Below are 13,053 nucleotides of genomic sequence, written 5' to 3'. Positions count from 1 at the left end.
GGGGTGAAAGGTAAGGATCAGGTGAACTCTATCCTTGTTCTGCCTGGGGCAAGGGGGAGTGAGAGCAGAACTGCGGGACACTGGTGACTCAGGTGAGAGATCCATCTCCTACAGCATGGGGAAAAACCACGAGTACTGAAGAAAGGATGCTATCCCCCACTCTCAATTTCTCTGCCTCTGTTGTATCTGCTCCCAAGACGAGCCTTTCCACGCTGGGCTATCCGAGATGTCCACTTTCTTTAGTGGCCTCCCTTACCATGGTGAGACCAAAATTAGGTGACTGGTTTACCATACACTTGAGCTCAGTCCACCAAGGTCTGCAGGACCTCTCAGTTACTAATCAGTTTAACTCCTGTTCCCATTCACTTTCTGTCCTGGGCCTTCTCCATTGTAGTCCACAAGCAAACTAGAGGAACAGCATCTCATATTCAGCTGGGGTAGATAACCACCCAACAGTATGAGCATTGAATTCTCCAATTTTATGTAAACCTCCCCCACCCCCCCCCCCCCCCCACTCTTTCTCTCCCCCCTTTTTCTGGTATCTCACCCAATTTAACACCCATTTCCCTCACTATCCTGCCCCTCCTGCTCATTCCTCCATCCCATTGCACCTATATCCCTCCCTCGTGCTTTACGTTGTACACTTCTTCTCTCCTAATCTCACACCCTTTTGTCTCCCTCTCACCTCTAGCCTTTGTCCATCCATCTGCCAATCCAACCCGCACTCTCCTGTATCCACCTATCACTCGCCAGGCTTTGTCCCGCCCCCCAACACCTCTTTTCCAACTTCCTCCCCTCACCACGATCAGTGTGAAGAAAGGAGCCGACCGGAAACATCCTCTGTAAATGTCCTCCACAGAAGCTGTCTGAGTTATTCCAGCATTTTACTTTTCACATTTAAAGATTGGGGGATAAGCACCTGAAGTAGTATAATCTCTGAGGGAGTGGGCAAATTTAAAGTTAAGATTAGCCGAAATAGCACTTTGTTAACCAGCATGTGTACAGTGGGCTGAACGGCTGCTTTCTTTCCTGTAAATGTCTATGGTTCCATGATTTGCTTTGACTGGATTACATGTTGGACATGCCATATTTTCTCGAGTGAGTTGAATTTAATTGTTAGCTCTTAGCTGCACTAAAACCACAGAGAGCAAGGACATGTCTTGGTTCATTTTGACCAAGCAAAGTGATTCACACAAGAATAGATTGGCAGGCAAACTTAATAGCTAATTTGGCTAATTGGATAGTTCTACTCAGTGGGAAATCATTTTTTTAATGAACATTGAGAGAATTGTAGTTATCCAGCCTGAGGTCGGAAAGTGAATAAAACCAAAATGCAAGGTTAAACTTCAAAATTTGCAAAGAGAAAAGAAACAGAAATATAAGGAACACTAGTTAATACAAGGTTCAAGCTGGTGTTTGGAGAATTTGAACATTTCACGGATTGAAATTCCATTGCACAATGTAATTAGTGAGGATGTTAAGCTTTTGTATGAAATTCTTTTGTCCCTTATTTTAACTGAGGAGTTTATTCATTGAAAATAACTGGGTTAAAATGTCAATGTAGCAAACAAAGAAATTTAAAACATTAAGCCAGTCATTACCAGAGTCCCACAGAATGATTTCAATGCATTAACCGCTTGGGTCCCACCTTCCCAATGACACCGTACAATAATGTCATAGAGTTGGTGGGCAGGAATGACAAAGGAAACATAGAAAATAGAAAAACCACAATTTCAGCAGGGATGTATCAAGGAGAACATTGTCTGTTCTCTTTAAACAAAACAAAACGGCTGTTATTTCCAAACATACTTCATTCTGAAAATGGCAACTTACATCCTTCAATTATCTCTAAAGATTGTGTCCTTGTGTCATCATTTTATTTTGATCCCAATATTAAACAGTCCTTAAGCTGCTGCACTTGTATACTTTATTTCAATTGAATCCCAATTAGTCTGTATCATTGATATGCATTTTTGAACACAGGGTTATTATACGTTTCATTTTAATAACGATAGACAGTTGAAACCAAAAAGCTGAGATAAGTGTGTGAAGATGGAAAACAATTGACATTGTATAAACCTGATTAATAGTTTACTTCTTATAAGTTAACCGGCTATGAAATGTTTTCTGATACCAGAAGCACCAAAGGTAGTAACAACCCTGTTGTTAAGATAAGGAACGAGCTGCCAGAGGAGTTAGTTGAGCAGGTAACTAAATGTTTAAGAAACATTTAGACAGGTACATGGATAGGATAGGTTTAGAGGGATATGAGCCAAATGCAGATAGGTGGGACTAGTGTAGATGGTTCATTTTGGCCAGTGTGAGCAAGTTGGGCTGAAGGCCCTGTTTCCATGCTGTAAGACTCTATGGCCATGACAAAATGCTGGAGTAACTCAGTGGGTCAGGCAGCATCCCTGAAGAAAATAGACAGGTGATGTTTTTACAGATGAACAATTTACAGAAGTAAATTAACCTACAAACCCGCATGTCTTTGGAATATGGTAGGAAACTGGGGCATCTGCATAAAACCCACATGCTCACAGAGAGAACGAACAAACTCCGTACAGACAGCACCCGAGTTCAGGATCGAACCTGGGTCTCTGGTGCAGTAAGGCAGAAACTCTACTGCTGTGCCACTGTGGCAACCAAACACTTCAAACCCATGACTGAACCAGGCACCTTCCGACCTTCAGTGTAACGGTCTCCCAAGCAAGCTATTCCAGAGCTAAGTCATAAAATACTTTGATCGGAGTCATTTAAAAATAGGATAAATGCCATTGATGGCAGCAAGCTCTCAAAGATCTTCAATGCATTACTAAAATGGGATCTCAGACAGACATGGAGTATGGAGCTCACTCCACCTCATGAGGATTAGCATGGCTTGCCCTCTGTACAGCTCCTCCCCCTTCGGTTGTGGGATAGACTGACTCCCCTCCCCCCGCACCTCCCAATCGTTGCACATCCCCAATCCTTTCCACTCGTCACTTTAATTTCATGTACCTTTGTGTTTTCTGACTGTTGGCAGATCAATTTCCCTCCTGGGATAAATGAAGTTCTATCGTATCGTATCGTCTGGTGTGGCTTGCATCAATGTGCAATGACCAGTGCAAGTGGGTTGTGAGCTTGGGCTATGAACAAATCCAAGACAACATAGCACTTTATTACCAACAATTTGTGAATAAATGTTCTTTAAACTTTGGAGATACAGGTCCTTCGGTCCACCGAGTCCGCACTGACCAGTGATCACCGCCGTACACTAGCACTATCATTTACACCAGGGACAATTTTTACCAAAGCCAATTAACCTACAAACCTGGACGACTTTGGAGTGTGGGAGGGAACCAGAGCATCTGCAGAAAATCCACATGGTCACAGTGAGAATGTACAAACTCCATACAGACAGCACCCGTAGTCAGGATCAAGCCCGGGTCTCTGTCCCTGTAAGGCAGCAACTCTACTGCTGCACTACCATGCTGCACACTATCTTCTGTTTGCAGTCCAGGAGTTATGAAATGTTGCGAAAATACAGTATGATCTGATGGAAGAAAAAATATGTTTGATTTTCTTTTAGCAGATGGACTTTTGAATAATTAACCTCGTAGCATCAAAGAATTCTTGAATGTCTGCTAATTATGCAGATAGGGTTGCTCTTCTTATTCAGAGCCAAATCAAAGTGCTACAGTTACACTAACTTATCCAATTCAATCACTATTTTGTGCTGCAAACAAACCCAGTCAGCTGAGGGGGGTCAATAAAAACTATGCGCAGGCTAACATGAAAGGATTAGTTATTGGCACTCCAAAGCCTACTAAGGAAGTAGAGGCGATGTGTACATTTTCTCCGTTCAAACGTTCCAGGGTGGCACGATGGCGCAGTGGTAGAGCTACTGCCTTACAGAGCCAGAGACCCGGGTTCGATCCTGGCTACATGCTGTCTGTATGGGGTTTGTACGTTCTCCCCGTGACCTGCGTGGGTTTTCTCCGAAGTCTTCGGTTTCCTCCCACACTCCAAAGGCGTACAGGTTTGTAGGTTAATTGGCTTGGTATAAAATGTAAAATTGTCCCTAGTGTGTATAGGATAGTGTTAATGTGCGGGAATCGCTGGTCGGCGCGGACGTGATGGCCCGAAGGGCCTGTTTCCGTGCTGTATCTCGAAACTAAACTAAACTAAACATTAATGGAGAATATTGCTTACTGGATGTTTGTTTTACTTGGAAACTGCAGGTGGCTTAATGGTGCATTATTGTCACGTGTGCACTGCACAGTGAAATTATTTTTGCATAGCTCACACATGCACGAATCACCATATTTTGTGCCTTGTGCCTTGTGACACCAGTTTGTCCGCTTCTTCATGAGTCATCTGGGGACACAGAGGTGCTCTGAAACTGTCCATGGGATAAAATCAGATTTGTCTGTAATCGTTTGCCTTTATTATTTCTAATAGTTTTTTTTTGTCCCTGCTAGCATCAGGATTCATTCTGAGACTTAGCTGAGAGGATAGCGGCTTGGCATGGTGATGTTTTAGTGTGTTGACCATTCTGATCAATGAACAATGATTTAGATGAGAATGTGCAAGGCATGATTGTTCTGTTTCTAGAATAGCTCTATCCAAGACCACAAGAAATTGTAGAGAGTTGTGGATGTTGCCCATTCCATCCCACTAACCAGACTTCCCACCATTGACTCCATTTACTTTTCACACTGCCTCAGAAAAACCTAACACAACCGAAAACTTGGCCCACCCTAATTTTCCCATTCTTCCTTCTCCCAACTCCTTTCGGACAGAAGATACCGAAGCTTTGAAGCACACACCACCAGACTCAGGAACAGAATTTTCCCCTGTGTTATCAGGGTTCTGAATGGTCCTTCCATTAGCAAGAGTAGTGTCCGATTCACCTCTACCCCATTGCAGACTTTGGACTTTATCTGTGGAACTGATGCACTATAAAAAGACACAAAGTGCTGGAGTAACTCAGCAGATCAGGCAGCAACTCTGGAGAACATAGATTGATGATGTTTCAGGTCAGGATACTACTTCAGTCTTTTTGTATGGGGGAGAGGAAAGAAAGCTGGAGGAGAGAGAGAGCCAGGGCAAAGACTGGCAATTATTAGGTCGGGGGTGGGGGAGTTTCAGCACTATAATGCTGAGAACTATATTCTGCACTCTGTATCTTCCCCTTTGCACTACCTATTGTAATTGAGTTTGGTGGAATTGTATTTATGTATATAATTAACTGATTTGATTGGATAGCATACAAAACAAAACTTTTCACTGTACCTCGATACTCGTGACGCTAATAAATATAAACCCAAATCTTATTGGAATGACAATCAAAATTCAGATAAGATGTCAGGGTTCTCTGGAGGATGACATTTCTCTCCCACATTCCAAAGACGTCGGGTTTGTAGGTGAATTGGCTGTCTGTAAAATGCCCCGCGTGTGCAGGGGAGTGGATGCGAAAGTGGGATAACATAGAAGTAGTGTGAACGGATGATCGACAGCCAAAGTACACATGTGGATTCGGTGGGCCGAAGGGGCTGTTTCCATGCTGTATCTCAAAACAAAACATAAACAAACCACCTATATTTGAACAGGTTAGTTGGTGAAGTTGCTGCTTCCTTTGACCCAATTTGAGCAGAATGAGAATATTTTGAATTTTTAAAAAAATCATTAAAATTAATAACTGGAAGAAATAAGGACTGATATTCAGAATTGTTAATTGTCTTGCCGAAAGGAATGAATAATCATAAATTGAACATAATAAGGTTTTTCATCTAATAATTTCCATCTAAATACTGTTTTAGTGGTTAAGTGTTTCCATGGTCTGGATTGCTTTGATAAAGAATGGCTAATTTAACTCCATATGGCATGACTGTTTCATTGCTCAGTGACACCACAATCTGCAGGAGGGTGTGCTTCGGCAAAGAAACCTGAGGGCATCTTGCCTGGCACCATGCCCTCCCTAGTTTGCTCGTTCATTGCACACATAGAGTCATAGTCATAGAGACATAGAAACAAAGAAAATAGGTGCAGGAGCAGGCCATTCGGCCATTCATTGTGATCATGGCTGATCATCCACAATCAGTAACCTGTGCCCAACTTCTCCCCATATCCCTTGATTCCCCTAGCCCCCAGAGCTCTATCTAACTCGCTCTTAAATTCATCCAGTGATATGGCCTCCACTGCCCTCTGTGCCAGAGAATTCCACAAATTCACAACTCTCTGGGTGAAAAAGTTCCTTCTCACCTCAGTTTTAAATGGCCTCCTCTTTATTCTAAGATTCTGGCCCCTGGTTCTGGACTCCCCCAACATTGGGAACATTTTTCCTGCATCTAGCTTGTCCAGTCCCTTTATAATTTTATATGTCTCTATAAGATCCCCTCTCATCCTTTAAACTCCAGTGAGTACAAGCCTAATCTTTTCAATCTTTCCTCATATGACAGTCCCGCCATCCCAGGGATCAATCTCGTGAACCTACGCTGCACTGCCTCAATTTCAAGGATGTCCTTCCTCAAATGAGACCAAAACTGTACACAATACTCCAGGTGTGGTGTTACCAGGGCCCTATACAACTGCAGAAGAACCTCTTTACTCTTACACTGAAATCCTCTCGTTATGAAGGCCAACATGCCATTAGCTTTCTTCACTGCCTGATGTACCTGCACGCCAACTTTCAGTGACTGGTGTACAAGGTCACCCAGGTCTCGCTGCACTTTCCCCTTACCTAACCTGACACCATTGAGATAATAATCTGCCTCCTTGTTTCTGTCCAGGTCACCCTACAACCTCCTAACTTCCTCTTCGCAGTTCACACTGCCACCCAGCTTTGTGTCATCTGCAAACTTGCTAGTGTTACTTCTAATTCCTTCATTCAAATCATTAATATATATGGTAAATAGTTGCGGCCCCAACACCATAGAGTCTTACAATGTGGAAACAGGCCCTTTGACCCAACTTGCCCTCACCAGCCAACGTGCCCCATCTACACTAGTCTCACCTTAAACGTTGCTATAGTACCTGCCTCAACTACCTCCTCCAGCAGCGTGTTCCATACACCTACCACCCTTTGTGGAAAAACATGATCCCTCAGGTTCCTATTAAATCTTTTCCCTCTCCTTAAACCTATGTCCTCTGGTTCCCATCCCCTACTCTGGGCAAGAAGCTCAGCATCTACCCGATCTATTCCTCTCATGATTTTGTACACCTCTAAAAGATCACCTCTCATCCTTCTGCACTCCAAGGAATAGAGTCCTAGCCTGCTCAACCTCTCTCTGTAGGTCAGGCCCACGTGTCCTGGCACCATCCTCGTATATCTTTTCTGTACCCTTTCCAGTTTGACAACATCTTTCTTATAACATGATGCCCAAAACTTAACACAATACTCTAAGTGCGGCCTCACCAATGACTTCTACAACTGCAACATGACCTCCTAACATCTATACTCAATACTCTGACTGATGTCACAGTCACAGGGAGAACATACAAACTCCGTACAGACAGCATGCGTAGTCAGGATTGAACCCAGGTCTCTGGTCCTGTAAGGCAGCAACTCTACCATTATGCTATTGTGCCGCCCTGGTGGGTAAGGAAACAGGCGCCTTGTCCGACTGAGCCCATCGAACACCCATTCCTACTGGTTCTGTTTCTGACTTTCTCAGTCACTCCCTACATACAAGGGGCAATTTAAACAGTTTCATAAACCTACAAACTTTAGACTTTAGACTTTAGAGATACAGCATGGAAACAGTCCATTCGGCCCACCGAATCTGCACCGACCAGCGATCACCCCTTGCACTAGCACTATCGTACCATCTAGGGACAACTTCCAATTTACAGAAGCCAATTAACCTACATATCCGTACGTCTTTGGAGTGTGGGGGGGGGGGGGGGGGGTAACCGTAGCAACCAGAGAAAACCCACAAGGTCACAGGGAGAACGTACAAACTCAATAGAGACAGGATCAGGGCCGTCTTAACGCATGGGCCTGATGGGCACTTGCCCGGGGCCCCACGAGCATAGGGGCCCCATGCTGATCTGTGTATGTTAAGTGACTTGCAATAAATAAATACTACTTTAAAAATGTAGGTTCAATAAGTGCTTTTTTCGCAACATTTTCGGTCACTAAGTGCTTCTCACAGCGATCTGCAAGTGCTTTTCGCAACAATGTAGCACCCTAAGTCTATCGCTAAGTGCTTTTCGGTAAGTGCTTTTCGCCGGCACGACAGGGGGGGGCTGGTAGGGAAAGGGGGTGGGGGAGAGTAACGGTAGGGGCCCCAGTACACTGCTTTGCCCGGGGGCCCATAATGCTGTAATAACGGCCCTGGTCAGGATCAAACCTGAGTGTCTGATACTGTGTGGCAACAGCTTTACCAGCTGCACTATTGTCCCGCCCAAGAATGAAATAGACCGAGCTGCATTTAAACTTGTTTCCACACAAATTCAGAGTAGAAGGCAGGAATTCCAAGCTTTGGAGCTCCTTTGCCAATCCCTCTTCCAGCGCTTTGAATTCGGCAGGCAGAAACCACTCCCCTGAAGAAATGACAGGAAATCAGCTCAATTACGGATATTCCAGCCAAAATGGACTTACTGGCACTTACAGGGCGGCACAGTGGGGCATCAGTAGAGTTACTGCCTTACAGGTACGATGGGTGTGTTGTATGTATGGAGTTTGTACGTTTTCTCTGTAACCGCATGAGTTTCCTCTGGGTGCTCCGCCTTCCTCCCACAATCCAAAGACGCACGGTCTGAAGGCTAATTGGCTAATTGGCTTCCGGAAGTTGCCCCTAGTGCGTAGGATAGAACTAGTGCACGGGTTTAGTTTAGTTTAGTGTAGTTCATTATCACGTGTACCGAGGTACAGTGAAAAGCTTTTTTGTTGCATGCTATCCAGTCAGCTTAAAAACCATACATGATTACAATTAAATAATGTTTAGTGCAAGATAAAGTCCAAATAAAGATAGTCTGAGTGTCTCCAAAAGGGTTTTGCTTCAACATCTACACTTATTATTTGTGTCTCTGTCATCACCTACCCTGCCAGGCCAAGAAGGGTCCCGACCCGAAACGTCATCTCTCCATTTTCTCCAGAGATGCTGCCTGACCCTCTGAGTTACTCCAGCATTTTGCGTCTATCTTTGGTATAAACCAGCATCTGCAGTTCCTTTTCAATACATAGGCCTCCTAAGCATCTGGACATAGACTCCCATAATCCAAGTTTAAATGTTTAAACAAATATCCAAATCATCCCTGGGCAAATCCTGACTGGCCCTAACATTTTGGTGGCTTTACAGATTTGTGTGTCTTCACTGATAGACACAGTAGGTCGCTCTTCTCCCATCTGTTTGGCTTCCTCCTGCTGTATGCTTGCAGGCACGGAGACAGACAACTAGCAACAATAGGGATAGGCTTCTTGTGGGAATCTTCCTGGAAAGGATCTGTAACAGCATTGCTCCAGCATTTCCATGTGTAATGTTGTACCCTAGAATAGGAAACAAGTGAAAGATGTCATCTGGAATAATGCTGTTGCAGCCTGTATTGAGCAGCGTCAGTGCACGGTTGATGATAATCTCTTGTCTTGTTCCGCTTGCAAACAAATTAATCTTTGATATATAAGTCGGCGTTTTATGCTATTTTTGGATCTATTATAAAACCAAGCGGGGAAAGCGTACGGCTATCAATGAATCCTCTTTAATGTATTTTAAGAACAAAGTAGCACTTGTACGGCATCGATAACAATACTTTGATGACAATTAAATAATGTCACATACATTGTAGTAGAGTTGACAGCTGATAAGGGGGCATTCTGCCAGATACTCTGTTTCACTGATATCAGAGGATTCAAAGTTGTCCACGGGACACCGGGGAAAACTTTCCTGATCCTGTTGGAAGCAATGACAAGGTTATTTTACGGTTTTAACTTTTTATTTTACGGTTTAACTTTTCAACTGAAAGACAGCACCTCCAAAAGTCTCAGTCTGAAGATGGAGTGTCAGCCAAGATCACTTGCTCATGCCTGTGGAGTGTGGCTTGAAACTACACACTCCCTCAGAACGCCACAAACCCAGCGTGGCTGAATTTCACCAGTTATTTCTGAATGCCAACCAATGTAACTATATAGACACAAAATGCTCTACAACAATGGTCTTTTTCCTTTATCATTGTTACTGTTTTGCATATCTTTCATTCATTTGTTCTATATCTGTCATCATCATCGTCTATATCTCTCGTTTCCCTTTCCCGTGACTTTCAGTCTGAAGAAGGGTCTCAACCCGAAACATCACCCATTCTTTCTCTCCAGAGATGCTGCCTGTCCTGCTGAGTTACTCCAGCATTTTGTGCCTGTACTGTTCTATGCCTTTTTTTTGCACCATATCACTGCAATAGTGTTTAATGCAGTGTCCTGTCCTCTGAATGCGAGACAGACTCAGCAATGTTGCTGCATGTTATGTTGCAGGAGATTTCTTCATGGTGCTGACTAAAGTGGCCCTTGGATCATTTGATGCCTTTCTGTTCATGTTACTTTATTTATTTAATGGCAAACATGTTATTCTCTTTGGACCGTTGTGAATGGAGTACATGGAACCAACGCAGCACAGTTTAAGTAAAACAATGATTCTATAACAGATGTTCCAACACCTTAGCAACAGCTTTGGGACTGTAGTGAGAGCTCAGACTAATCAAAGCTGACAGAGTGGATGGCAAGATGAAAAGCTCGGAAGGCAGACATTCCAATGGTATTTATTTTTAGGAATTAAGGCTTGCTTTGTCATTGTACCTTCATCTCTCCTTCTTTCCTGAAGGTGATAACCCACAGTTACTGACAGATCTACATTTCCTCATATGAGTTGGGTGAGGGGGGGGGGGGGGGAGGGGGGAGGGCAGAGGAACAGTAAGGGATCGCAAGTTGTTAAATTGGAGAGGAAAGCACCTGCGTTAATTAAGCCGACATTCAGTAGGGTATCAAAATCTCTTTGTACTTGTACAATGACAATAAAGGATATTGTATTGTACTGTATTGTATGGGGGTCAGAATACACTGCCCTTCCTTCAGAGAAACATGCGATCGGTCACAAAGTGTTGGAGGAACTCAGCAGGTCAGGCAGAATCTCTGGAGGGCATGGACAGGCCAACTGAGTTCCACCAGCTGGCACGGTGGCACAGTGGTAGAATTGCTACCTTAAAGCGCCAGGGACCCGGGTTCGATACTGACCACGGGTGCTGTCTCCACAGAATTTGTACGTTCTCCCTGTGACAACGCAGGTTTTCTCTTGGTGCCCCGGTTTCCTTCCACAACCCAAAGACGTGCAGGTTCATAGATTAATTGACTTCCGTAAATTGCCCCCAGTGTGTAGGATGGGAAACTGGGATAACATAGTACTAGTGTAAGGGTAATCGTTGGTCGGCGCGGACTCGGTGGGCCAAAGAACCTGCTTCCAGGCTGTACCACTTAACTAAAACTTTGTGTTTTACTCAAGATTCCAGCATCTGCAGTTTCTTGTGTCTCTGTGAGATCAATTATCACCACTTGTTGGGAAGGTTTAATTGTGTGTGGCCACTGGTATTAGGTGGGTGCTCTTGGCTCTGCACATTTGGTTCCACAGTAAGTGCGTGGACGGAGAAGTCATCATTCCTCCACTGGTGAACTTTGCCTCCTGCTGTCTCCCGAGCTGAGTGCAGTTCAGTTGAGTCTGTGACTCAGTGTAAGGAAATAACCACCTTCTCGTTTTCACCCAACAAACAGCTAACAATGGCCTGTTTCCTTTATCATCGTAACTTTCATTCATTGTTCTTTATCTCTCTACATCATCGCCTATATCTCTCGTTTCCCTTTCCCGTGACTTTCAGCCTGAAGAAGGGTCTGGACCCGAAACATCACCCATTACTTCTCCCCAGAGATGCTGCCTGTCCCACTGAGTTACTCCAGCTTTTTGTGTCTATCTTCGGTATAAACCAGCATCTGCAGTCCCTTTCTACACATAAGGAGATAACCAGTTCTCTCTCTCAATCAGTCCCACACCACTGAGGGAGTACTACTGCATTCCACCACCCCACAGCATTACACAGACTGTATTCCTGTCCGGTCCACTTGCTTGTGCCCTGTCCCTGCCGCTACCTTAAATGACCTCTCACCCCATCCAACCTCTGGTATTTCCATCAGGTGATGAAGAGGACGAAGAAACAGGGGAGGAAAGGCTGCCCTCCTGCTTCGACTACGTGATGCATTTCCTGACCGTCTTCTGGAAGGTTCTGTTTGCCTGCGTGCCTCCCACTGAATACTGGAATGGATGGGCCTGCTTTGTAACGTCCATTCTCATCATCGGCATCCTGACCGCTGTCATTGGAGATCTGGCCTCCCACTTTGGCTGCACGATTGGCCTGAAGGATTCTGTCACGGCAGTGGTGTTTGTAGCTCTCGGCACCTCCATACCTGGTAAGTAAACACAAGGACTAAAATGTGATTGAATACTCTTCATTTTTCTAAAAAAAAAATGAACATTTTCTTTTAGGAAGGGCTGGATGATTAATTTAATAAGGAGCTTCAGCTCAGGTGAAATGATGCCGCTATACTAGTCATTCGAGTGCAGTTTAGACTTTACTTTAGACTTTAGAGATACAGCATGGAAACATGCCCTTCAGCCAACTGAGTCCGCATCAACCAGCAATCACCCTGTACACCAGCAGTGTCCTACACACCAGGGACCATTTACAATGTTACCGAAGCCAATTCATCTACTAACCTGTATGGCTTTGGAGTGTGGGAGGACCCAGAGAAAACCCACGTGGTCACAGGGAAAATGTACAAACTCCATAGTGACAGCACCCGTAGTCAAGATCGAATCCCGGCCTCTGGCTCTGTAAGGCAGCAACTCTACCGCTGAGCCACTTGTTCTAGCCACTCAGTTACTGGAAAGACGCCATTAAGTTAGAAAAGATGCAAAAAACATTCACCAGGATGTTATCTGGACACGTGGGCTTAAGCTACAGGACGAGGTTGGAGAGGCTAGAACCTTTTTCTTTGGAACATAGAGAAGCTGACGGGTGCCCTAATAGAAGTAC

The 13,053-nt window shown here is 44.4% G+C and overlaps 1 protein-coding gene across 2 annotated transcripts in view; it reads left to right on the top strand.

Moving 5' to 3' along the window:
* slc8a3 (solute carrier family 8 member 3) overlaps positions 1-13,053 on the top strand; it is a 371,642-nt gene that overhangs the window by 348,753 nt on the left and 9,836 nt on the right. For both annotated transcript variants that reach the window (XM_078406259.1, XM_078406261.1), the window contains exon 7: positions 12,155-12,427. In XM_078406259.1, the coding sequence (XP_078262385.1) occupies positions 12,155-12,427 (273 nt within the window). The remainder of the gene's footprint in view (positions 1-12,154; positions 12,428-13,053) is intronic.

The sequence above is a fragment of the Rhinoraja longicauda genome, chromosome 10 (assembly GCF_053455715.1).
Source record: "Rhinoraja longicauda isolate Sanriku21f chromosome 10, sRhiLon1.1, whole genome shotgun sequence".
Classification (NCBI taxonomy): domain Eukaryota; kingdom Metazoa; phylum Chordata; class Chondrichthyes; order Rajiformes; family Arhynchobatidae; genus Rhinoraja; species Rhinoraja longicauda.
The sequence above is the reverse complement of the archived record's forward strand: the minus strand, read 5'-3'. Positions and strand labels throughout refer to the sequence as shown.